Genomic DNA, 26,146 nt, shown 5'->3' with positions numbered 1-26,146 from the left:
TTTTCTGTTCCTTCCACACAGGTGGGTCTGTGTCACACCCTGAAGACCAGGTTAAACATGTTCCTCCTTCCTCAAATACAACAGTGCAAACAGCTCTCTGTAGATGCTGTATGTCAGCGTTGAATAGCTGTTACACCCAGCACATAAAGGTTTAATGGAGACTGTAGGTGAAAGATGGTGCACAGCTTGAAGTGATTTAAAATGGAAAGAGGACCATCCAGCATTGTGCACTGAAGCTTTAAATGATGTCATGACCTACTTCATTCTTTTCCAGGTGACTGCTGGTTACTTTCGGCTATAGCGTCTCTCTCCATGAATCAATCGCTGCTCAAGAAGGTTGTGCCTCTGGGCCAGAGCTTCCAAGATGGATACAGTGGTTGCTTCACTTTCAGGGTACAAAAGCTCTGTTTAATATGCAGTTATCTTCTTCAAGTGAATTCTCAGCCTAAATCAGATGATATTCTCTCTCTCTTTCTCTCGCTGTGTAGTTCTGGCAGTATGGTCAGTGGGAGGAGGTACGGATCGATGACCTGCTGCCCACTGTGGACAACAATCTGATCTTCCTCAGCTCCCCAGAAAGACAAGAGTTCTGGAGCGCCCTGCTGGAGAAAGCCTACGCCAAGTGAGTCCCAGTCAGCCGCTGTCTAGGTGTTCATGTCTCACTGCACATTTCAGCCTCTCTGATAGACATTTGGTCTTCTTTTGCCTGTTACATAACCCCAAATCCATATTCCATATCCATACGTTTCACCTAAACCCCTTAATTTTATCCAAAATTTTAGCATCATACTATGAATCTTTCCTGAATTCCAGGTCTTTCAAGTTCGAGTTTTCCCACCATTTCTGAGCCCTTCATAAGTATAGGAGATAATGACATGACAGCATGTGTTTTTCTGCTCAGAACGAATCACTGCTAGAAGATCAGCCTGGTGTCGTAATGTTAATAAAAAGGGAGAGCGTTCATATGCTGTAAGCTGCCACCTATCCCACACGGTGATATGATTAGGGATGGGTATTGATAAGATTTTCACGATTCCGATTCCATTTTCGATTCTGTTTAACGATTCGATTCTTTATCGATTCTTTTTAAAAAAGGAGAACACTAAGGTCGATTAGCTTAGAACTTTGTTTTATATCTTCTCTTTGAACAAGAAAGAAATTTAGGAGTAACATGGCCTTACAAACCCAACAGTGAGATCTTAAGAGATCCAGCCTACGGCTCTTCAATGGATCACGGGGTCCCCAGGAAAAATAATTGTAAATGTAAAATAATAAAATAAATATTCTTCTGTAGCAATAACACATGAATATCCAGTAATGTCCCTGCCTACAATTAAACACATTCACTTACCAAAAATCATCTGCTGTGGCAAATGGGTTCAAGCCTTTGACCACAAACTGAGTCACTGCTCGGTGACATTAGTCTATCCTGGCCTGAAAGGAGACGCTACCAGTCGACTGCAGCGAGAACTGGCAGCATCTGAGCCAGACTCTGTCTGTCTCATCATGGTCACCTAAATGCACAGTAATGGCAGGTTTTGTAATAAGGCAGATCGCGCTAACATAATATGCACTGTTAGTTGATTATTTACCTGCCGCATTAACGGGAGAGGACGTGCAAACGTTACCGCTGCTGCTGGGTTGAGAGTCACGAGTCCAGAATTAAAAACACGACATTCATTTAAGGTTATCGTGTGTTTTGTGAGCAAATGCTTTTGCATATTCGCAGTGTTTCCTCCCTTAAATGAAGTATCTACTTTGCAAGTATTGCAAGTTGCCCTGTTGTCATCCGTTCTCGTAAAGTATAACCAAACTTTTGAGCGTTTGAGCCACCGTGTTTCCTGCCAGGTAAATGACGCTCCGCAACATGGTGACGTCATTCGGGGCAACTGGAATTGATAAGGGAATCTTTTGCAAAAATGGCAAACACTTCCAAGGAATTGAAACAGTGGGAACCGGTTCTCAACAAGAACCGGTTTTCGATACCCATCCCTAGATATGACGCTTGAAGAATCACCCAAACTATACTTTTTGAACGTCTTGATGCATTCTCAATCATCCAGGAAAGTAAATCTCCAAAAGCTGATTCTGTGGACGTAGCGTTTTATGGGAGAAACGTTTCGTCACTCATCCAGGTGACTTCTTCAGTCTCAGCTGACTGCAAGTTTCCCCAAATCTTATAAACAGTGCATTTGCATAATGACTGAAACCAGCACACTGAAGGAACAATGGGCTGGGAGGTCAGTTTCTTAATCTTAATTATGCAAATTCTCATGACCATTGATCAACAACCACTGATCAATAGCCATGAGTCCCATTCACAGAGAGTTGGGGAATGGCTGCAATCACAGGTACGCTACGTCCAGATGAACAGAATCAACTTTTGGAGATATACTTTTTGAAGTTTTCTCCAGTGAATTATCAGATACAAGACAAAACATGAAGGGTACGGGTGCTTATTTCTGTTCCTGTGTGTGATGTTATATCCCATGCTGCTGATGCTGAAAACTGAATTTAGAGGAAATAAAAAATATGTTGTTTTTTTTACATAGTGCCATGCGGAGTGAACATTTTCCAGATTTTGTTGCATTTATATGGAAAAAAATAAATATGACTATATAGCAGCAAGAGAAATGATAGAACAAATAACCATGTAAACATGCTGAAATGGCTAAATAGTAACTAACAGCCAGTTTCTGTGTTTTAAAAGATTCTAAATTTCAGCGTCTGTTCCTACTCAGAGTATTGTGGATAATTTGAGCATCTGTTCTTCACACTTTAAGAACAAGTAGTTGATAAGTGAGTGAAAAAGTGGGCATAACAATGATAAGGATAATAATAATATCTCAAACATTAAATGTCCCATTGTTCAAACCTTTCCTGGGCAGATTTGTTAGTCAGAGTTCAGTTAGAAAGACAAATTCAGGAGATCTTTAGAAAACCGTTCAGAAAACCTCTGATATTTCCCTTTCTGTCTCAGGTTGAAGGGTGGCTACCGAGCTCTGGACATGGGCTTCCCTCATGAGGCCATGGTGGATATGACGGGCGGGGTGACAGAGGTTTTACAGGTGGCCTCACTTCCCAGAGACTTGCCGACCTTCCTCAGACACCTGCTGGTCAGAGGAGCACTCATCAACTGTGCCAACTGCCAGGTACCGTAAGAACCTGTGAGGGATGATTTAGATCTGAACCTGTTGGGAAACACGGAGGCGTTCCTGCACTCATTTATGAGTCATATTGTTTGTTTTCCTTCTGTCCTCACTGTGGTTGGTTGGCTTTTCCCCCCTCCAGGGTCCTCTGGAGCACAGGAATGAACTGGGAATCATGTTTAGACATGCCTACGCTCTGACTGCAGTGGATAAGGTAACTGTCACTGAACACGGCCAAGAAATGTTCATAAGTCCTAATTACACATAAATACAGATGTGAATCTCAAAAGCAGGACAAATTAAATGCAGTGTTTCTGTATCTTAAGTAGAAATCTAAATGACTCACAGCTGCTCTTCACTGCACTCTCACCTGATTTGCCTCCTCTCCTGCCAGGTGAGGACGACACTCGGCACTGAATATCTGGTGCGAATCCTCAACCCTTGGGGCAACACAGAGTGGGAGGGGCCCTGGAGTGACTTCAAAGGGTATGAAGATCATCCAATGAGCAGTGCTGAATAAAACTTACTCTAAATTTAAATCCTTTCAGTCAACTCAAAAATGGCATCAGAAGAAGAAGTAGCTGGTAATGCATAGGAGGAAGTGAGGGGAGTGAATGGGCTAATCGCAGTAATCGTGGGCCATCGTGCAGAGCACAGATCACAGTTTCTTGTGGTTCGTGGTTTTTATTACTGTTGTCTAAAGTCAAATGTGAGATTAAAATTGAGTGTCTTGTGAAAAAAAAGACACTGAACAAAGGGAAGTACAAAAACACAGAAAATAACATAACAACATCTTAAGGCTGTGAGAAAATTGGAAAAAATAGTTAAATAATCTTAAAATAATTGATGCGTTTGCACTGATCTCATAGCTCAATTTACTGCCTCTTTAATCTGAATCCATGAGGTCACATACAAACCAAAATGTCACCTTACTAACTCCCCTTCTTGAGTACATACTTCACACATTTACAGCACGTTTACAAACCTGTGTTTGCAGTCAAGAGTGGAAAACGGTGAGCATCGAGGAGCAGAAACGACTCGGCAGAGTCAGACAGGAGGACGGAGAGTTCTGGTGAGTTTATCGTAATGTCATACCAGCGACTGTCACACAACTTTTATGGGGCCCCCCTGTGGCTGTTCCTGCTCATTACAGGGTAGATACTCAGCAGGGATGAATGAAACGGTGACAACGATGATTAAAACGACACCAATATTTCCAAACAGAGCAGATGAGATGATTGCAGTGAAGAAACCAAATGTGTCTTTGTTTTTGAACTTGGATGTGCCAATGCTATTCAAACACATTAAGTATTTACAGACGAAGGAAATCTGTTTGACCAGTCGCCCTGTTCCTCTCTCTCTCTGGCAGGATGTCGGTGTCGGACTTCCGACAGAACTTCGAGGTGATGGAGGTCTGTCACCTGACGGAGGCTCTCAGTGAATCAGGCATGTTGCCTTTGAGCTGCATTATGCATCATGGCAACTGGGCGCCGAATATCACAGCAGGAGGCTCTCCTCAAGGAGGTAAGACGGGTGATGACGTGTGTCAAATGTTTTGTGCCTCACTCTTAACTCTGAACCGCACAAGCCCAGCAGCTGGTTTTAAAACTGGAGATAAAGCTGGGATATTTAAAACTAGACAGAAGTTCACCTCAACTATCACAACTGAATTTAAGAGTAGGGGCCAATCAGGCGAACAGTTAGTTTCATGTGTTAATTAGTCACTATTAGCCTTAATCTTTGCGCTTGCTGGCAGTGAACAGAGAGTCTTTAAAAGAGCCACGCCTGAACAGGGACTTGAACCCTGGACCCTCAGATTAAAAGTCTGATGCTCTACCGACTGAGCTATCCAGGCTCTGAATGTTGTGTAGTGCACTCTGATTTTAGCATCAAATATGACGAAAAATACAAGAACAATGTTTTAATATTTCTTGCAGCCGACACAAAGGAGTAGGAATACAGTCTCTCCTGAGAGTCAATTTTAACTGATGCTCACCAGGGAAAGACCAAAACTTTAGCGCCTCCTGCTGCCTGTGGACAGATTCCTCAGGCATCTTCCAGAAATGGTCACACTCTTTTCTGCACAATTTTTCAGTAGGTGCAGTTTTTTTTCTTGTTGTCTAGAAAATACAATACTAGTCCAAAGTTTTAGAACACCCCAATTTTTCCAGTTATCTAATGTAATTCAAGTTGTTCAAGCCCAACGAATAGCTTGAAATGGCACAAAGGTAAGTGGTGAACTGCCAGAGATTTAAAAAAGGTAAGGTTACCCAAAACTAAAAAAAGGAATTTCAGAATTATACAAAAAGGGCTTTTTACAGAATAAGACAAAGAGACTTGCCTGGGCCATGAAACACCGCTGTGAGAGGCACCCTGAACCAAAACGGCTACCACAGCATTCTGCAGCGCCATGCAGTACCCTCTGGTATGCACCTAGTTGGTCAGGGGTTCATCCTACAGCAGGATAATGACCCAAAACATAATCCAAGCTATGCCAGAACTACTTGAAAACACGGAGTGTCCAGCACAGTCCTCCATACTTAAACCTCATCGAGCTGGTTTGGGATGAACTGGACAGAAGAGTGAAAGCAAAGCAACCTACAAGGTCCACATTTATGGGAACTTCTGCAACAAACAGATTGATTTCTATTGTAGAAAGAAAGCTACGGGTGTGTTCAGCTGTTATATCTGGTGGCTACTTAAAGGTTAGAATACATTTTGGTCTATGAATTGATTCCATGATTTCTTTTTGAACTCAAATTGCTTATTTGTACTATGCTTTCATTTCAGAGTGCAATCAGACATTAAACGGCATAATTGCTGGAAAAATCGGGGTGTTCTCAAACTTTTGACCGGCAGTGTATTTCGTTCCAGTCTCGAGCATAAATTATCAAGATGTAAGAAGTGAAGCACCTTTGTAACTGTGAACAATGAGAGTTAAACCTGAAGTTTCCCCTCTAATCCCTCTGTGCAGCACAGGTCTCTGACACGCCTGTCTGTCTGTTCCCAGATGCAGTTTTTTTTCTTTAATTTTATGTGACAGTCTTTGTTTCACTTGTACATTATGTAATATATTACATTTGACGTGCAGCACTCAGAAATAATCCTTGTGCTTTTGTTTGAGATCTCTGACTGTATAATGTTTATGAAGGATTCTGTAACTCAACAAGCTGAGACGAGCTTATTTGTACAGTCTTTAATAACAGAGCTGCAGTTTTACAGGTAGACCAAGTTTTGATATCAGACACTGCCAGGTAAACAGTTAGGAATATAGCCACACAGATCACACGCATGGAGTCTGGTTTTGGGTAACTGGGCTTCCCGTGATCCTGTTCTAGGTCTGTTAGCTTCTGTTTAAAGATCTTTGGACAGAGGACCAATAAATTGCACATTTGGAGGCAGTTAAATCAGGTCCAGCTTGGAACATGAAAAAAATGAATTATGAAAAGAAATGTTAAAAGTTACACACGATAGGAAAACTAACAGTGTGTTTGTGTGTGTGCAGGTTGGTTCTATCAGAACCCCCAGTTCTACTTTGTTCTGTCAAAGGCGGACCAAAACCCCGACAGCGCTCAGAAGACCTGCTCCTTCGTTTTGGCTCTGATGCAGAAACACCAGAGACGAAGAGGCATTAGTCTAGCCATCGGCCTTCACGTATACCCGGTATAGTCACGCACACGGGGTCTGGTGTTTAAATGAAAGGCATAAACGTGATAAAAGTCCTGCCCAATGGCTCTTCTCTCTTTGGACTGACTTCCTGAATAGCGCAGTAGTTGCTATTATTTTTATTCCTATATGAAGGTATTATTGCGATATTTAGTTCAGCTTGGAAGCTGCTATTTCACAGAGCAGAAAGTGAACATGGACGGTTTTATTAGATAGTTTTATTCCTCTGAAATTTCAATCGATGTGCTGTTTATTCATATTAAGGTGCTTCTTTGGAGAATGATTACAGACTGCGAGGCTGTCAGACTGACTATATTTGAAATGTCATCGGTATGAAGGTGCAAGCAGATATTTTGAGGAAATGTCTCTTGCTTAGTTTATGGCCATATGTTGGAAAGCAGGTCTTTTTTTGTCAGGAGCCTGGATAGCTCAGTCGGTAGAGCATCAGACTTTTAATCTGAGGGTCCAGGGTTCAAGTCCCTGTTCAGGCGATGTTACTTTTAATCTGTTATAACACTGTCAAAGGGCCTGTTGTACCAATGGATTTACTGAGTTTATCTGAAGATGGTTGAACAGAAAAGATATCAAACAGCTAACTAAGCAAACACTTAACTCCTGGGTCATATGTAGCTAAAAACAAAAGTTGGAAACGTTCACCTGAAGAAGTTAAGGGACCCAGTGATCAGTAGTTTATATCAAAACGTGTTACCAAGGTGACTGCTAGGTGTTGAGACTTGCCCCTAAAAGGACGTCAATAAAAGCTGAACATATTTGGTTAAACTGTTTAGATCAGAAAGCGTCTGAAAAGCTGTTAAAGTCTTTCTAAACTGTACTTGAAGCAGTAACTGTGGATGAGGAAGGGCTGGTGTAAATGAGTGTGTGCTGTCTCTCCAGGCCCATCCTAAGAATACGTACCTGTCCCGTGAGGACCTGAGCGTGCTCCGCCCAGTCCTCCACAGCCCCCAGTATGTCGCACGGCGGGAGGTTGTTCTTCGTGGCTCGCTCCCACCGGGTTGCTACATCATCATCCCCTCCACCGCCGAGCCTAATCAGCAGGGAGCCTTCCTCCTGCGGGTGCTGGCGGAGCAGGGCAACAATGCCACGTGAGTCATGGAGTTCTGTTGCCGTCTTGTTGTTGTGTAAAACCGGATGTGGAGAGCGAGGGGCGGACCAGACTGTGAAAGCATTCATGAACGGCCTGTGATCGACAAGTCGTTAGCAAATGAGCACACCCTGAATAATGCTCTTTTCTGAAACACAGAATGAATTTACAAATTTAACTTCATTTTATATGAAATTTCTTTAAATGTATTTTTACTGTGGTCACACAGGAAGGGAGCTGGGAGGTGTTTTCCCATCGTTAGTCCTTTTGAATGAAAGTCACCAGAATAAAAAGCAGGTTTAAATGGAAGCTGACTTCTCTATATTTCTTTGATTGTTTTGGTTTTTGTTACAGACCAGCTCGAAAACCATCAACAGAAGACATCACATCAGTAACAGAGGTAAACCAATCAGCAGTTAATTTAATAGACTCAAACCAGTGCGAGCTGCAGATGTGAACTCTGATGGGAGTGTGTCTGTAGAGCCTTTAATATTTTGGAAGCTAAATTTAAGGTTTCTCTTTAGAAAAACTTTTATCCAGATTATTAGATTAAAGATTATGAAACAGAGGAGCACATAATTGCATTACTTGGAATAAGCAAAAAATAAAAATAAAGAAAAGAAAATATTTGTATTAAATGTCTTAAAAATGTTTGAATAAATCCATCTAGAAGTAACTTAGCAGCTGTCTGGTTGTGCATTTTGAAGCCTACCCAAATGTGGAGAGTGCAGAAGCTTTTTTTGGTGCTCATTAGGACAACAAATGCTCCTACAGTGCATTACATAGGTCCTCTGTCAGTTAGGCTTCAACTTCAGGCGCTGCTTTTTGTTATAGTGGACTGAAAATGACTGCGTTAAGTGCAGAAAACCTGCACATTTGTCTTAAAGCTAGTCCGCCTGAACAGGGACTTGAACCCTGGACCCTCAGATTAAAAGTCTGATGCTCTACCGACTGAGCTATCCAGGCCCTGCCTGAACTCAGAACTATGTGAATATTCACAAGTGGTGAATACGCTGGACTGATAATGAAATGTAACGAAATGCTGACGGTTTCTAAAAGACTGTCTAATCTAGGGTTTTGTCAACTTTCTCACCGACGGCACGTACACAGACACGCCGTCGGGGCTGAAAGCCGACAGCTCACAGATTTGGAAGCTGCAGGTTTTGTCTCTCTCCAACCAAAATTCACAGAACCAGCAGCAAATGAAGATCCAGACTATCCTTCATGTTTGAAAAACATCGTCATGAATTCCCTTAGTTTTGCGGTTTTGCTTCCACCGTGATAAAATAACACTTCATGCACATTATTCTGCATTATTTGCTTGCTTATTACGCACCAGCTTATCGTCGTGTACACCGCAGTTGGTCATTGTTTTTTTTTTTGTTCTTTTTGTTTTGTTTGTTTGTTTGTTTTTCCAAAAATGACTTCTGACAAGAAAGCCTCATTTCTGCTGTTTAATACCAAAGAAATGTAAACTTTTTAAAATGATGCCAATTTGCAAAACTTGTAGCTGCATCTGTAATCAAACCTCTGTAACTTTGCAGCATCAGGTAATGTTCAGATGTTGATTCATGGTTTTCTTCAGTTTTTGATCTACTGCAGAATATTTTTAAGGTTAGCTGCTATAAAAAACCAGGCCAGGAAAATCTCCTTCATGTTTTCCAGTTTTATTCTCAGTTATTTTGACATAAAAGCATCTGCTGTGATGCTCACACATCTGATGAAGTCTAACAAGTGTCAGTACTGATAAATTATCAGAATTATAATATTTCTGACTGTCTGAGTCAAAATTGAATCGAATCGGGACCTTGTGAATCGGAATCGAATTGATTATAGAAATCATTGACGAGACCCGTTCCCAGTGAGTGTCGAGCCAGATGGCATTAGCTTCCACTTTGAACCACATCATATGCTTTTTGCAGACAAGGTGGTTCTGTTGGCTTGCTCAGGTAGCGGCCTTCAGCTGGCACTGGAACAGCTGAGCTTGAAGCGGTAGGAATGAGAATAAGCGCCTCAAAATCTGAGGCCTCAGATTTCAGCTGGAAAAGGGAAAGCGGAGGAAATGGAGTATCTCCGGATCTTGTTTACGAGAGAGGGGAGTGGGGAGCAAGAGATTGACAGACGGAGTTGGCCAAACCTGAGCTAGAGATTAGAGTTTTAAAACACACATCGCCTGAACAGGGACTTGAACCCTGGACCCTCAGATTAAAAGTCTGATGCTCTACCGACTGAGCTATCCAGGCTCTCCTTCCAGCTGCCCGACAGCTGTTTGACGTTTCTGTGGTCTTGTAGTGGCCAGGTGAAGATTTTTGATCTAATAAAAGTATTGACAACTTACGAGGATGGAAATAAATAATGAGATATGCAGCGTGTTCATTTACTCTGTGTTTCTCCCGCCAGCTTTCATTTCCTCACCAAGCTGCCCTCCCTTCACCTCAGGCCATCAGACAGTTATTTCAGAAACACTGCAACAAGGTGAGATTGAAGCACACAGCTGCCTGTTCTTGCCCTGCCATTACTGGTTGATATAAGAGGTTTTAACAGAAGTAGTGAAACACTGACCCCTTTATGTCTTTTTTGTGTCATAAGAAGGGATTTTGCAAACCACTGCACCTCTACAAACTTCTGACTGAGGCCATTCAGGGTGGAGGTCAGTAATCCTGCTGTTCATCCTGCTTGTTCAGTCATATCTCTTTCAGCAGACGATTGTTTCAAAACTTCAGTCATCTGAACTCCGTCCAAAAAAGAAAAGTAAATAACCTCAAAAAGCTAGCATTATGCTAACTAGCCTCCAGGTTAGGTGATGCTGCTACTGAACTCCAACAGGTGCTGGTAAAAGCATAGACTGGATGTAAAAGATGGACATAGACTATTTTATTTTTAGTGGGGTGACCTGGTTGAGGGTGTAACATTGAGCATTACACCCTGATATAAAGCCCGTGGCTATTTAGAAATGATGGTGGCTCAGGAGCTGAGGAAGTCAGAGTTGGTCTGTGTACGCCCCACAACACGCAGAGCTTCTGCCAAAAACAAAGTTTTGGGTGATTTTTGCATTTTGCAGAACTGCTGCATGTCTACTTTAGAGTTTTCTCACCTACAGAGCCCCACACCCACCACTACTGAACTGCCTGTTTAGGGTTCATTAACATAACAACATCAGCATTCACACCAATGATTGGAGCGAGACTTGGCTGCGTCTACACTAATCCGGATAAATTTGAAAATGGTGTTTTCGTCTAAAAATGCTCCACACTATCGTTTTCAATGGTTTCTGAACAGCTGTTCATCCACACTGAAACGACTGAAAACGCTTACGTTCCTGTACTGCGCATGCGTGAAACGTAAGATGGTTTGACCTGCGTGATTTCCATCTGCTGTTTATTTACTTTTCCGTCGCGGCAAAATGTTGAGGAGAAGCACCGAGTTTTTTAAATGGACTAACAATGAGGTGGTCGTTGCTGCGAGTAACACAAAAGTAGCAAAGTTGCAAAAGCGAGTGAGAATCAAGAATGTGAAGAAATCTGGAGCATGTACAGACTGATATTAATCTTTAAGAGAGCTGTCAGCGTTTTCAAAAAGCTCAAGTTTTCCTTGACCAAAAACGCCGTCTCAGTTTTCAATTTTCTCAGTTTGCGTTTTCAAACGAAGACGTATTAGTGTGGACATGGCTTTAAACATCTGTTGGTATTTACGGTGAAGAAAAACACCCAGCCTCACACACTGCTTTGGCCTTTTTACATCAGGTCTGTATGTCTGTGTTAAAATGTTCCCTCTGCTGTGTTCAGTGCTGGCAGGAAGCGAGAAGTACTTGGCTTTGGAGCAGTGCAAGAGCCTGGTGGTCCTCATGGATGTATCCTTAAAAAACACACGAGTGTGACACAGGCAGACGACCTGCGTGATGAGAGTGTTTGGAGTACTCGGTAATATGTCATAACCACAGCATGCAGTTTTTCTCTTTGTGAACATTTCCAAACAATTCCAAATTAGTGTTCATAGTTAAAAAGAGCATAAACCATTTACAATTGGCAGGTAAAAGCAAAAGAAAGAGGGGGAGAGGTGGAGATGTGTTTTTTTCCCTGCCCCATTAAAATAACTCAGCTGTCTGAGCACTGCAACAAGAGACTTTTGATCAAATGAAAATGTTTTTGATTCTAAAAAAAAGCTGTTTTATCACAAAAAGCCTTCCTCCTGTTGGAGTATCATGAGCTGGTTTTACACTTCAGCTCTAATAATATGCAATTATTTATGGCAGGACACCAGCTAGTTTTTATATAGTGAAGTTAATTGACATTAACTACAGCTGGTAGTGATTGAGCACCTTGATTTAAGAGAGCCACACCTGAACAGGGACTTGAACCCTGGACCCTCAGATTAAAAGTCTGATGCTCTACCAACTGAGCTATCCAGGCTCTAATGATCCTTTCACATGTGTGTTATAGGCAAGGAGCCGTGAGACCCCAGTAAAACGTCTGGTGTCCATAACTGAAAGTAAGAGCTTTAGATAATGTGTAGAGAGCCACAGCTTTTAGTCACACTCACAGCCAAACCTGTAGAAAAGGATTTCAAAAGAAAATTTGTTTAAAGTTTATCATGTAATCAAAATTTTCTATAAGAAAACTACAGATGAATGAATGACTGTGAGAGCTGCAGGTAATGTCGAGCATTAATATAAGACCAAGATCGTCACAATTTCCCCCCAAAAAAATTGTTTTTGTGCGCAGAAGTCTAATCTGTGATGAATCCAAAGTCGTTTGCTGATAAATTCGTACCCTTCACACATCTGTTACCGGCAGACTCTCAGCAGCCTGTCAGCTCGGTGTCCTCCGAGGCCTGTCGGGATATTTCTGGGTTCATTTCTTTGACCTGAGAATTTTCTCCAGAGCCAAGGCATCGCTCAGCTAAACTGGCCCGAGTTCCAGAGTCTTTGGGACAAGATCAGGAGGTGGACGGTAAGATCATCACCAGCAACATCAACAACACTGCTAACATTGTGGTGGTAGCAGAAGCTGAATGCAACTGGCGATCTCACTCCTTACACGAACTCTCAATTTTTAAGTCTTGTTAAACTCCTCTTTTCAGGAGAGACCAAAATAAATGCAAGAACGTGTCTGAACTAGAGCCACAGAACACGTTTTCATTGGTTCTGTGTGAATTACACTTTAAAAAATATATAAGTGCATAGAAAAATGCTGCAAAATGTATTTAATGAGTTTTTGAAAATGGTCCAAAAGGAACTTTGGGGAGAAAATAACTCATCATTAAGTAAAACCATCACAGCTGTTCACATTAAAACCAACAAATCTACACTTTTTTCTAGCTTCTAGTGTTTGTTATGCAAACTTCAAAATACATATCCATATTAAAATAATACAAATCACTGCAGAGCCCGTGCTGTAGTAGCTGACGTCCGCGCACTGTGTATCTGTAAATGTACAAATAATTGCAGTATTATCCATGTGCCAGACAATATACTGCATTTACTCCATATACTGTATTACTACCAAAGAGACGGTTGTGGAGGTCACCGTTGAGGCATAATCAGGCACATTTCTGCGACACCATATGTCCAGATATAGTCTAGAATACACTAAAAATAAACATTTAAAACATAAAAACGATTATAACAGACAAACTCAGTCTGGAAACCAACTAATTTGAAAGAAACCAATGCTGAAAATAAAATAACATCTGTAAAACTTTTCCAGCTCTGATTCTGTTGTGATGACATCAGGAAGCACTGTGATGCAATCTGAAGCCTATATTTGTTGCACCGGATAACACTGGACATATTTTACTCTCAGAAAACTGCCACAGAAACATAAAATGATTCAAGCAAAAAGGTGGACAAGTCCAACCAGCAGCATCAAGTTATGTGACACAAAATGTGCCCCACGCCTTCCAGGGTGGGATTACTAAAAGGGAAAGTGTATGTTTGTGCGAATGCAGAGTAGACCATGGATGCTCGCTGCTGTCGCAGTTGTTTTTTTTCCAACAATATCTTTATTGCGTTTCAAAATTACATACAGAAATTGGAGTACTTCCACAGCAAAGGAAACATCCAGGGCAGCTAAATTATTGTATAACAGTCAATCGCCCTCCCTTGCAAATCAGACACTTATAAGATGTTAGAGAGCAACAGTTAAGTGGAAGTACAAACTATATCACCTGTAAATAATAACTTAGTCAAACAAAGGAAAAGGAAAACACAACCCCCCCCAAAAAAAAAAAAAAAAAAAAAAAAAAATATATATATATATATATATATATATATATATATATATATATATATATATATATATATATATATATATATATATATAAGCTTCTCTATTTCCAAGGGTTGCTCAACATCAACTCGGTTACACTATTGTGCATGGTTCAAAGTTACAAACTCAAATGTACAATTCACACAGCATTAAAGATCAAGTATAAAAGAGATTAATTTAGGAAACTGCAGAGGACCACCAACATTTACACCCCATCTGCCCCATCCACCATACTGCCAAGATCCATATTTCCCATATATTGCATAAAGGGACCCCAGATGTTTTGAAAAAGTGGTAGTTTCCCCTTGATAATGTAAGTAATTTTTTCCATAGGTAAAGTTGTGGACAATTCCTTAATCCAGTTAATGTATTTTGGTTTACTGGTCTTCCTCCATGAGAGTGCTATGACTCTTTTTGCCAACAGTAGACATAAGTCCAGGGCGGTAATTACCTTTCTAGACATAAGATGTCCATCAGGATATAACCCTAAAATAAAAAGTTTAGGGTCAAGAGCTAGTTGTGTACCCAATATAATATCCAGAGCTTGTTTAATCTCTTTCCAAAACCGTTGTACTTTATTGCATTCCCAGACACAGCGGAAAAACGTCCCTTTCTCCTCTCCACACCTGAAACACAAGTCTGGGATATCACCATTATACTTATTAAGCTTTTCTGGAGTCACATACGTCCTCATTAGCCAATTATATTGCAATACTTTGAGACGAGTATTGGTAGTTTGTGTTTGTGCTTCAGCACATGCCTCCTCCCAGTCTTCGGAGGATAAGTCCTCCTGTAAATCTTCCCTCCAGGCATTAAGTTTTCCTAAAGAAGATTCAGGGGAACCCTCTACTAACATATTATATAATTTGGAGATTATTCCCTTTCCAAAGCAATCTCTTTTCATTTCTGTTTCCAAAGTGGAAAACGGAGGGATTGACAAACACTGATTTTGAGATGATCTAATAAAGTTTCTCACTTGTAGATATTTAAATCGATGTTTGCATGGGATATCATACTTGGAAATCAACTCCTCAAATGACATCAAAATCTCACCCTCTGATCCCACGAGATCCCCTATTGTCTTTAAGCCTTTGTCAGCCCACTTCCTAAAACCAGGGTCTGCTCTGCCTGGAGGGAAAAATTGATTACCCCATATTGGGCTAAAGCGTGCGAAAGAGGTGGGTTCACCCAGGTATTTTTTAACCTGATACCAGATCATAATCATATTTCTGACTATAGGATTTTTTGTCTTTTTTTTTTTCAACATTTTGACTTTTGCTGAGTATAGGTACTGGGGAAGGGGAAGAGGTACTGAACTGTTTTCCATATTTGTCCAAGGCGGGGGGGATTTATCTGTAAAATAATACATCATAGTCCTCAATTGGGCTGCCCAATAGTACCAAAGTGGATTGGGACATTTGAGGCCTCCTCTTTCATACGGTAAGTACAAGAGTGATAAACGGAGCCTTGGTCGTCTATCATTCCACAAAAAACGTACAAAAATTGTCTTCAGGTGTGAAAATAAGTTAGCAGGGGGTGACAATGGGATGTTCTGGAACAGGTACAAATGTTTGGGCATTATGTTTAATTTAAGAACATTAATTCTCGCTATAAGTGACAAGGGCAAGGGCTTCCATCTATCTAGGGATGAGGTGATTGAGTCTACCATAGGGGTGTAGTTAGCTCCAACAATGTCTCTCAAACATGGCACTATCTTAATCCCCAGATAGGTAAAACAGTCTACCATTTTGAATTGGAAAGAATTTCCAGCACCCTCTCTCTCTTCTGAGTTAAGTATCATTAATGAAGATTTTTCTTTGTTCACTTTATATCCTGATATCCGTCCAAATATGTGTAGTAGATCCAACAAGGCTGGGATAGACTCCTTCAGCTTTTCCAAGAAAAGAATAACATCATCTGCAAATAAAGCAATTCTGTGTTCCTGTTGGTTTACTGATAGACCAGTTATGCTCTTATGGGACCGCACCGCAATGGCAAACGGTTCGATTGCTAAAATAAACAATAAAGGGGACAAAGGGCACCCTTGCCTACAGCCCCGTTTAATTTCAAACGGTTTAGATATAATTCCATTTGTCAGTATTTCAGCATATGGCTCATTATATAAAAGTCTAATCCACCGACAGAAATTATCCCCACAGCCAAATCTTTTTAATATTTCAAATAAATAGGGCCACTCAACTCTATCAAAGGCCTTTTCGGCATCTAATGATAGTAGAGCAGTGTCCGGTTTTCCCTCCTGACTATGAAGAATATCCAACACTCTTCTCACATTATGAAATCCCTGTCTACCCGCAATAAACCCATTCTGATCACAGGTAATTAGATCAGGTAAAAATCTCTCCAGTCTTCGAGCCAAAATTTTGCAAAGTATCTTTAGATCCACATTAAGAAGACTTATTGGTCTTAGGTTACCACATTTATTGCACGGTTTACCAGGTTTGGGCAATAAAGTTATCAGGGCTCCTCTTAATGAGACCGGAAGGATTCCCTTTTCAAATGAATCCGAAAACATGTCAAAAAGAGGGGACAGCAGTTTAGTTTTAAATACCCTATAAATTTCTGTCGGCAGCCCATCTGGGCCTGGGGCTTTACCTGTTTTCAAATGGTCTATTGCTATAGATATCTCCTCCTTTGTTATAGGTGTATCAAGATCTGCGCTCATTAGTCCTGAAATGCTGGGCAACTGAAGGGTATCTAAGAAGAGATCTTGCTCTTGTCCCATGTGTGCTATGTCTGAGTTATATAATTTTTCAAAAAAAAACCTTAAAAGTTTCATTAATTCCTAGAGGGTCAACAATAACCTGTCCATCACTGTTTTCAACTGAGGCAATGTTTTTCTCATTCTGTAATTGACGGAGGCGCCAGGCTAATAATTTCCCGGGCTTTTCCCCTTGATCATAGAATGTCTGTTTAAGACGCAAAAGATGTGAGGCTGCCTTAGAAGCAGAAAGTTCATTATACTGTGTTCTTAGTAACAGAAGCTTTTGATGGACTCTTGGACAAAAACTTTGAAAATATTCTCCCTCAAGCATCTCAATCTCTGCCTCCAACTTTTTTGTTTTCTGATAAGTTTGCTTTGCTCTATAACTTGTGAAGCTAATAATCTGACCCCTTATGTAGGCCTTAAAAGCTTCCCATCTTGAGCAGGGTGATGTTTCATCCCTATTAGTATCAAAAAAAATGTTTATTTGGTTATCTATGAAAGATATAAATTCTGAGTCTAGGAGCCACTTTTGTTTAAATCTCCACCTAGGGGGATCTCTCTTCAGTCGCAAATCTTCATATATTAACGAGTTTGGCGAATGGTCAGATATTAAAATATTATCATAGTGACAGTCCTTTATTTTATAACTCAAATTGGCAGAAACTAAAAAGTAATCAATACGCGAGTGTGATTTATGTGTATGTGAATAGCAGGAGTATTTTAAGACCTTAGGGTTCATATCCCTCCAAATATCCCTCAGATCAAGTTCTTTCATAAAATGTTGAATAGTTTGCCTACTTTTAGGATGAGAGAGATCAATACCTGAGCTCCTATCCAATTCTGGGTTCAACGTACAATTAAAATCCCCTGCTATAATAAGGCTACCAGACAGACATGATACTGTAAGAAAAAGATTATGAAAAAACTTTGGGTCGTCAGTGTTTGGAGCATAGATATTTATCAGGATTATTTTTTCCGTAATAAGTGTGCCCTGTAAAATAACATATCTCCCAGCCTTGTCTTTAATAACCCTTGTCACCTGAAATGGTATAGATTTGTGGATCAAGATCATAACACCTCTTGCCTGAGAAGTGAAGGGCGCAGAATATATACTGCCTTGCCACCTCCTCCTAATCTTCGCCTCTTGACTAGACAACAGGTGCGTTTCCTGTAGCAGCATGATATCAGAGTGCATAGAGTTCAGCCTAGACATTACTTGTTTTACCTTCTCCAGTTTTTGTAGTCCTCTGCAGTTCCAAGAAGAAATTTTAATTCTTATCCCACCAGACATAACATATAACACTGAATGAGCTTCCCAACACATTTGAAATATTAAAGGACAGAGAAACAAATAATACCTGAATGTCAAAAACTACATCCATAACAATGAATACTGAATATGCCCCTTTAACTTGAACTTGGGCACCCATTTCCCTCCCCCTATACATATTGGCATCTGTCTAACAGCTAAAGGTTGTTCCACCCAAAAGTGAGGATCAACCGACTGTGCCTGAACACTTTTCCCTTACCCCACCCCGCTATGCAAACAAAAAACTCGTTATTGAATACGATAAGAAAATCAGGGTACTAATAGTGGCTGTGAGCCTCTGGACCAATAAACAAATAAATATAACAAACCGGCCTTTCTCTCTCTCACTTCTTTTTAAACTTAAAGCTCAGTAATCACCCCTCCATGCCAACACACTGTAGTATGACCATGATTACATCATCTCACCCCGGTCCACTTTCTGACCTCAGAGCCTTCACAAAGTTCTCCGCTTCACCTGGCAGGTGAAAGATGCGGGACTGTCCGTTGTGTGTCACTATCAGTCGCGCAGGAGGAATCATGCCGTACCGGATACCCATGGAGCGAAGCTGTTGTCTCACGGCGTCAAACTCTTTCTGTTTTTTGTGCACTCCGGTCGCTAGGTCCTCATAAAATCTCACCGGGCGATTCTTGAAAAGAATCTGTCCCTTTGCCCTGGCAGCTCTTATCACGGTCATTTTATCCTTGTAATTTAGAAACTTCATGATCATAGTCCTTGGTGCAGCGGTATTTGACATATTCTTCTGGCCGACCCGATGCGCTCTCTCCAGCGTCAGAGTGGTTCGTAGCGGCGCCAAGTTCAGAGCCTCCGGTAGCCAGTTTTCCAAGAAAGCGCACGCGTCTTCTCCTTCTGCGTCCTCGGGCAGGTTAACAAGTCTCAAGTTAGATTGTCGCGATCTGGTCTCCAGATCCAGCACTTTGTCCTCGAGGTTTTTGTTGTTATTTTCAAGAGTCCGTACCTTTGCTTCCAAGGTGGTAATGCTATCTTCTGCTGCAGATATCCGGGCCTCCGCCTCGTTGACCCGCTTGGCTAGGGTTGCCAACCGTCCCTTAAAATACGGAATCGTCCCGTATTTCGAAACAAAAGTACACGTCCTGTATTGAGCTAATAAGGGACGCACTTTGTCCCGTAATACAGTGAGAATCAAAAGTAGTCTATAAATGTTAATGGAATTAACACTTTGTTTGAAAACATAATTCCCAGCCCCTCTCCTGCTTTGTGACCAATGAGCTGACAGCACACTTATGACAATTCGAGTATGACAATTCAGATTACCGCTCATCTCATTGGTCGAGGAAAGGTCGCTTGCGGAGAAAATACCGGAAGACAACAGATGACCACAACAAGAAGCATGGCCAACAGGGGAACAAACGCCGACTCTGCGGTGCAAGTCTCGGATGACAGTACACCTAAAGCTGGGCAGACACTGTGCGATTTTTTTCAGTCACGTTATTCAGCTCCTGCTCAAACTGCACGATTGACTCGCAGGGGTTAGAAGTTCGTATGTCACGATGTACTCTCACACTATACCGCCCGATGCTCTGATGCGACCTGAGTGCTCACACTGTGCCTCCATAACATGAAGGTTATAACAGAAAATCTGTCGCTCGCTCTCTCTGTCTTTCACTCACACAGACACACCACTACCATCAACTTTGCTAAATTGCTAATGAAAAACATTGATCAGGCAGCTGTGATTGAGCAGCAGTGTAAATCCAACTATTTTAACGGTTGTTGTGGTCATGATAATTTTGTGATGCCACATCGAAAAGGCTCGGATGAGCTTTCCAAAGTTCTACAAGTTGTGCCTCCATCGCTTGTGTCCAGATCACACGCTGCGCCGTCTTTTTCACCGACGTTTACGTTTGCGCGTGAGCAGTGTGAGCGCCTGTGGTGACACCCTCACGAGCGATTGATGATCGGGAGCTGGTCGTGAGGTGTTAATCACTTCTCGTTACCCCACGTATACTACACGACGCACGATGAAGGCCAAAATCGGTCCGATCACTCAAAAATCGGCTCAAAATGGGCCAAAAATCGCACAGTGTGAGCCCAGCATTAGAGCAGCAATGTTTGTTCCCCTCAGAGAAAGGGAAGAATGGGAAAAGGAAAACACCTGGCTGGAAAAAGTTAATATGGGCATGTGCAGTGAATATCAGCGCTATGTGGCCAGAAGTGTGATAATATAATTTATTTTGTGTAATAAACAACTGTAAGGATAGATGATTACAACAAATTGATGACTAATACATAAAAGTAATACATAGATGAATAATGATGATGAGTTATGATGCGTAATCATGGGAACAAGTGGGTTTACAAACAGGAGCAGCTGATTAGCATTAGAAAAGCTGAAATAATACCTCAGCTGAAGCCAATTGTACTAAATGCACTAAATGTGCACAGTTACAAGAATATTTTTCTTTCTATTGTTTTCTATTATTTTAAGTTAAGCAGGACAGAGTTCTTTTAAAGAAAGATTTACTTATATTCTCAAAAGTTAAGCATGACAGGCTTCTGTTTAAGAAAGAGACCTGTTTTACTGTGTTAATGTTGTCATTTTGAGCTAAAAATAAATGGCTAAATTATAATTTGTTTCACATGTGTTCATATCACAAAGAATAGAATATGCATCTACTTAAATCAACTTCAAGTCAAATGGTTAAAAAAATAATTTCACACACAAAAAAAGAGCTAGAAAATTCACCACACTGGGAAGGGTGAAGACAACTGGGTCGCCCGGCCCTGGCCACGAGGTGTCCCTTATTTATTTTTCAGGGAGTTGGCAACCCTACGCTTGGCACACTCATTAACATCCTTCCTCACGGTCTCTATTGCTGACAAAATACCATCAAGTTTGGAGGAAAAATCGGATTTCAAGCTTGCAATAGCCGCCAGTATTACGTCTGAGCCTTCGGCCGTCTTTTCTCTCTCAGTCGGCTCATCATTTCCCTCCTCCACCGCCTGGCTAGCGTTAATATTAGTCTCGCTATCTTCACGGCTAACGCTAGCTTCACAGCTAGCCTCAGAGTTCAACTTAGAAGTGAAGTCAGATAATTTCGATTGAGTCGGTCTACCAATGTTTTTCCCGGGTTTCCTTTGCGAGAGAGGCATCACAGCTGTCCTAGGTGTCGTTCAATGTCTAACAAACGAGTATTATTCAGGATTTTACAGAAAGATAGCGGAGCAGAAGTGGGCACGTCCTTTCAGCCAGCCGCCATTACCGGACCTGCTGTCGCAGTTTTATCAGATTATAACAGAATGTTTGTGTATATGCAGCTTTTCAGGCATTTATTTTTACTGTGTTTAATCTCTCCTCAGGATATCTTCCTCATGCATGACAAGGACAAAACTCAGCGCCTCGAATATCAGGAGGTCATGCCCTCGCTGAAAGCAGCAGGTAGCATTCACAACACTTTTTCATCCTGTGTCATTTAACCGCTGAGGGTCTCCATCGGTCGGTAAAAATCCGACCAGCAGAGGGAGCCAAACACCTTTTTCGCTCAACGTGTGATCCTAAAAGGGTCACATGTTTGGTCACATGTGTAACTAAAGTCCTGTGTTTCCCAAGTCGTCACATTAGTCAAACATTTTTGCACCATTGAAGTTAAATTAATTAATAAGCAGACCGTTTTGATTACATGAAATGAAAAAGATGTGCAGTTTGTGTGGAGAACTTTTTTTTCTGAAGTCATTAAAATCACAAAACACAAACGTTTTGGTTCATCACTCATACGTCACTCAGACGGGAGCTGCCTAATGGACTGGCTGGGATCAGGGAAACGAGTGTGTGGTCATATATGTCACCTGTGCACATGTGGAGTTTATTGCAATAAAAACAGGTATCCCACCTAGTGCTTCTGCACCTGCGTTTTACCCCCACCTCTGCTCCATCTGTCCCTGCTGCAGGCATCCGGGTGGACGAGTTGGTGATGCAGCTGGTTGGACTGAGATACACGGAGCCGGACATGACCATCAGTTACCCCGGCTTCCTGTACCTGCTGATGAAACTGGAGAGCATGATCCGTAAGAGGGGGTGATGCGGGGCGGGGTGGGGGTGCAAGCATTGTTACAGCTTTCTGTCTTTCAGAGGAGATGAATGGTATAAATTAGAAACAGCAAGTGGTTTTAATCACCATATTTGCTGGTAAATGACACCACAAGGCCACGAGAGAAAGAAGCAGAGGATGACAGAGGAGCGAGAGAGAGAACGGATGAGGTGACAGAGGAGGCGTGGGAAAAAAGGGAGGAGAAACAAGAGGAAGAGAGACGACGAGGAGAGAGATGTTTTCATAAGCTGGAACAGAAAAGACTGATTCTTTTTATTACTGAGCAGGAAAACAGTTCAAGCCTGTCGTATTAACAGTTACTTACTCCCCCAAAAAATAAAATTCACGTCTACTTTTCACGTTTAGCTTAAACTGCCCATAATAACCCTGTTTGTTGTGTCATTATACACAAGCTCGTTTTGCCCAGAATCAGTCATGTGATGTTTTAATTTGAACTAAAAGTCAAAGTTAAAACATCACATGACAGGAATGTTTGGAAAGCCTCTATAAGCCAACTCAGCAGCTCATTCGTGATTCTCTGAACTGTTTTGATGCAGACGACAAACATTAGCTGTGTCTCAATATCGTCTTTTCGTCCTCTTGCAGACAAATTTCAGGCATACGACGTGATGGGAACGGGAGCAGTAACCATCAGCTACAGACAGGTATGAATATAGTGTAACGTTAGAGCTGAAGAGTGAACTTAGCGATCCTTTAAATGTGAGAGTCCTGTCACTTCATGTCTCACGGTTGTAAAAACAGAACAAAATGAAACAGGAATCACGGGGCGCGCAGCGGTTTGTGAGGCTGAAACTCACTTGTTTGGACCTGTACAGTGGGTGAGAGGTTGTTCTCATGAAATGTCATCTGGTAAAGTCTGACTCTTCAAATATCATTACAACATAACCTCAGGCTTCTTTAGGTAACCAATGCATATTAAGGCTACGAGTACGTGTGAAACTGCTTTCAGCTTTGCAGTTTTCACTGTATGAAATGCCATGAAAAGTAACAGTTAAAGGGAATTGTGGAAGATCTGGAAGTGCAAGAAAACTTCAAGATGAAAGTGAACGTCTCCTGGGCAGGAAGGCAAAGATAAACACCCACATAACTGCAGAGAACCTGCAGGGAGCTTTAGCTAGCAGTCGAGCAGTGACATCCCGAGTAATTGTGAGCCAGTTTCTGTAAGCAGGGGTGATCAGAAGGAAACCCTGTTGCACGTCTACAGAAATGTGCAGCATTTGATCCAGAGAACACATAAAGAACACTTCATCAAGTCTTAAACCTACAGCCGTAAATGTTCAGCTCTGTGAATGTGTGAGAGTCAGCAAGCATGTCCGTCCAAATCAGAAATGCAAACCTGACCAAAAAAACAAAACAAACTGTGAATAAAGTGAAAGGATGCTTGCTGAACTTAAATGGGCTGCTTGTAGAAGGCAGACTGAAGTATCTCAGAAAGGTCTCATAAACAGTGCACACAGAGCTGCTGTGGAGTCACGCACAGGTTTGGGTTTGTGCTTCTTGCAATGGACACAGTAGAGAGCGCACAGTTAGTATGATGGCAGCTTTAATGTCAATAATGATATATCACTTCTTCTGCCCTCTGATTGGTTCCAGTGGCTCCACATGACCATGTACAACTGAACTGAACTGCTCTACCCAGACACCCTCACCTGGATCACCTCAGTTTCGTTTTTCCTGCTCTTTTTTCATTTTTGTACGTTTGTGTAGTTCTGTGCCAAAAATGTTTATTGCAGAAACAGAAACATATGGCAAACAGAAAAGTGAATATTTCTGAAGCTGTTTTTCTTTCCTCACACACTCAAACAATAGCAATGGAAACGACCTTAAGAACTCTCCTGAGTCGTGCAAACAGCCAAAGTCAAAGGTCAAGGCAGGATGTGCTGCTGTGAGGAAGTTTATGATGAAACTTCAGTGACTTCACCTTCATTGTCCTCTCAGTCTGACATCATTTCTCAACATGCCTCTAAATGAGAGACAATAAACACAGAGCCTCTTTTACTTTGTTCAAAACCACAGAAGACTGTTTGCCTGTGTCCAAACACCGATCATCATACTTCGAATAATCAATAAAATATGCTGTCCTCCTGATCAACATGCATTTTTGTTCAGACTCATTTAATTTACACTCAAAATCTAAGTGTGTGTGCGTGCATTCATGTATGTGTGTATGTTTGTTAACTTGTCTTTTGTGTTTCATTGTAAAATTTTAGGTTTTTATCTTGTGAGTTTGAGTATACTGATGTGTGCTATATTAAGAAAATTGTCATAATTTATGTGGAGTAAACAAAAGTTTTGGTTTGAGATTAGACAAAAAAAATCTGTTAAAACATTTCAGTGTGTTGTAATTACGTTCAGATCAGTTTTATTTACACCAGTTGACTCAAGGTGCTAATTCAAGTGGTTTCCAAGGAAACCGGTCTCCTGCACCTCCTCTGAGCTGCATTTTTAGCCCATGATAGATGACTTTGTAGCCAAAAAAGAAAGAAAAAGGCAATGTTTATAACATGCAGTTGTGACATGTAAGTACATGATGAGTTAAGAAGCTCAGTGCATCACTGTGCGTCGGCAGCCTACGGCAGCATAACTATGGAGGGTTCAGGGTCACCTGATCCAGCTGTAACTACAAGCTTTAAGATAGCTAGAGAGAATATGGTCATCTCAGGTACACAGCCATTCAAATCTGCTGTTCACAATGGACAGTCAATCAGAGCAAAGCTATCTTAAAAGAATAAAGGCATGCAAAGCTACTCTACTGGTGTCTTTTAATTTTATGCAAGTCTTTCCCTCAGCCAGACCAGACTTATCTCCTTGTTGCCTGGTTATGTGAATGTGCCGTACGGTGACCGTAGCCATGGGAGATCTTCTGAGAAATGACCCTCTGTCCTCTGCTCATGACTGGAATGTGTAAATATCCGTCTTCCAGCATCATTCGTCAAAGTGAGAGCAGTCAGAGATGCACATACCAGCGGGTCTGTGCGTGTGTGTTTGTGTGCTTCCTGCATTTTTAGAACTGCATGTCACGCTCATAGATCCACGCTCTTCAGTGGAAGCTGCTCAAATGATTTTTTTCTTTTGTGCCTGGTTTCACAGCAACATATTTATACGGAAATAAAAACAATCATCAGTTCAACATAATAAAGGTGCGTGTGTTCCCCCGTGTTTGTTTTTCCATAAAACACCACACATGTCCTGAAGAAACAAGAACACTATATGCTTAAAAGGTTCAGTTTTCAGTTGTTATTACACTCTGAAATCCGACAGTAGAAGTAATAAAGGTTTTTTTAAAGAGACTCATTAGTTCAGCTTTCTGTTTTAGCTCGATGTGGTTTCCAGTTTCTGGCTCTTTCCTCCTGATGTTTTTTGGATGAACCCTTGACCAACCAGTCTGTCCTACTCTGGTTGTTTTTTTCCACTGAGATAAAGTGTGGCTTCCTGCATGAGAAATGTCTGAATGCTTGAATTCAATTCAATTTTATTTATATAGCGCCAAATCACAACAAAAGTCGCCTCAAGGCGCTTCATAGATACAGAGAAAAACCCAACAATCATATGACCCCCTATGAGCAAGCACTTTGGCAACAGTGGGAAGGAAAAACTCCCTTTTAACAGGAAGAAACCTCCGGCAGAACCAGGCTCAGGGAGGGGCGGGGCCATCTGCTGCGACCGGTTGGGGTGAGAGAAGGAAGACAGGATAAAGACATGCTGTGGAAGAGAGACAGAGGTTAATAACAGATATGATTCAATGCAGAGAGGTCTGTTAATACATAGTGAGTGAGAAAGGTGACTGGAAAGGAAAAACTCAATGCATCATGGGAATCCCCGGCAGCCTACGTCTATTGC

The 26,146-nt window shown here is 41.4% G+C and overlaps 1 protein-coding gene and 5 non-coding genes across 7 annotated transcripts in view; 2 read left to right on the top strand and 4 right to left on the bottom strand.

Annotated features, from left to right (window-relative positions):
* LOC147315182 (calpain-9) overlaps window positions 1-25,464 on the top strand; it is a 33,620-nt gene extending 8,156 nt beyond the window's left edge. The window contains exons 3-20 of one of the 2 annotated variants that reach the window (XM_086262456.1): window positions 275-393; window positions 489-622; window positions 2,981-3,152; window positions 3,292-3,363; window positions 3,544-3,635; window positions 4,147-4,221; window positions 4,519-4,673; window positions 6,655-6,812; window positions 7,710-7,918; window positions 8,272-8,317; window positions 10,318-10,392; window positions 10,510-10,567; window positions 11,703-11,767; window positions 12,798-12,866; window positions 21,558-21,636; window positions 22,146-22,262; window positions 22,892-22,950; window positions 23,900-25,464. In XM_086262456.1, the coding sequence (XP_086118582.1) occupies window positions 275-393; window positions 489-622; window positions 2,981-3,152; window positions 3,292-3,363; window positions 3,544-3,635; window positions 4,147-4,221; window positions 4,519-4,673; window positions 6,655-6,812; window positions 7,710-7,918; window positions 8,272-8,317; window positions 10,318-10,392; window positions 10,510-10,567; window positions 11,703-11,767; window positions 12,798-12,866; window positions 21,558-21,636; window positions 22,146-22,262; window positions 22,892-22,950; window positions 23,900-23,926 (1,781 nt within the window). In that variant the 3' untranslated portion in view covers window positions 23,927-25,464. Of the gene's footprint in view, window positions 1-274; window positions 394-488; window positions 623-2,980; window positions 3,153-3,291; window positions 3,364-3,543; window positions 3,636-4,146; window positions 4,222-4,518; window positions 4,674-6,654; window positions 6,813-7,709; window positions 7,919-8,271; window positions 8,318-10,317; window positions 10,393-10,506; window positions 10,568-11,702; window positions 11,768-12,797; window positions 12,867-21,557; window positions 21,637-22,145; window positions 22,263-22,891; window positions 22,951-23,899 lie in introns of both variants that reach the window. The other variant, XM_086262455.1, reaches the window with a different exon arrangement.
* Window positions 4,932-5,004, bottom strand: trnak-uuu (transfer RNA lysine (anticodon UUU)). Its single transcript has one exon. It is a non-coding gene; the product is annotated as a tRNA-Lys (tRNA).
* Window positions 7,234-7,306, top strand: trnak-uuu (transfer RNA lysine (anticodon UUU)). Its single transcript has one exon. It is a non-coding gene; the product is annotated as a tRNA-Lys (tRNA).
* Window positions 8,811-8,883, bottom strand: trnak-uuu (transfer RNA lysine (anticodon UUU)). Its single transcript has one exon. It is a non-coding gene; the product is annotated as a tRNA-Lys (tRNA).
* trnak-uuu (transfer RNA lysine (anticodon UUU)) lies at window positions 10,088-10,160 on the bottom strand. The gene has a single exon. It is a non-coding gene; the product is annotated as a tRNA-Lys (tRNA).
* trnak-uuu (transfer RNA lysine (anticodon UUU)) lies at window positions 12,254-12,326 on the bottom strand. Its single transcript has one exon. It is a non-coding gene; the product is annotated as a tRNA-Lys (tRNA).
* Window positions 25,465-26,146: the final 682 nt, after the last annotated feature.

The sequence above is a fragment of the Aulonocara sp. 'chitande type north' Nkhata Bay genome, linkage group LG14, assembly GCF_057382095.1.
Source record: "Aulonocara sp. 'chitande type north' Nkhata Bay isolate Kocher_YH1m ecotype deep benthic linkage group LG14, A_spYH_male_GT1.1, whole genome shotgun sequence".
In the NCBI taxonomy this organism is placed as follows: domain Eukaryota; kingdom Metazoa; phylum Chordata; class Actinopteri; order Cichliformes; family Cichlidae; genus Aulonocara; species Aulonocara sp. 'chitande type north' Nkhata Bay.
This window is presented reverse-complemented; position numbering and strand designations above follow the sequence as displayed.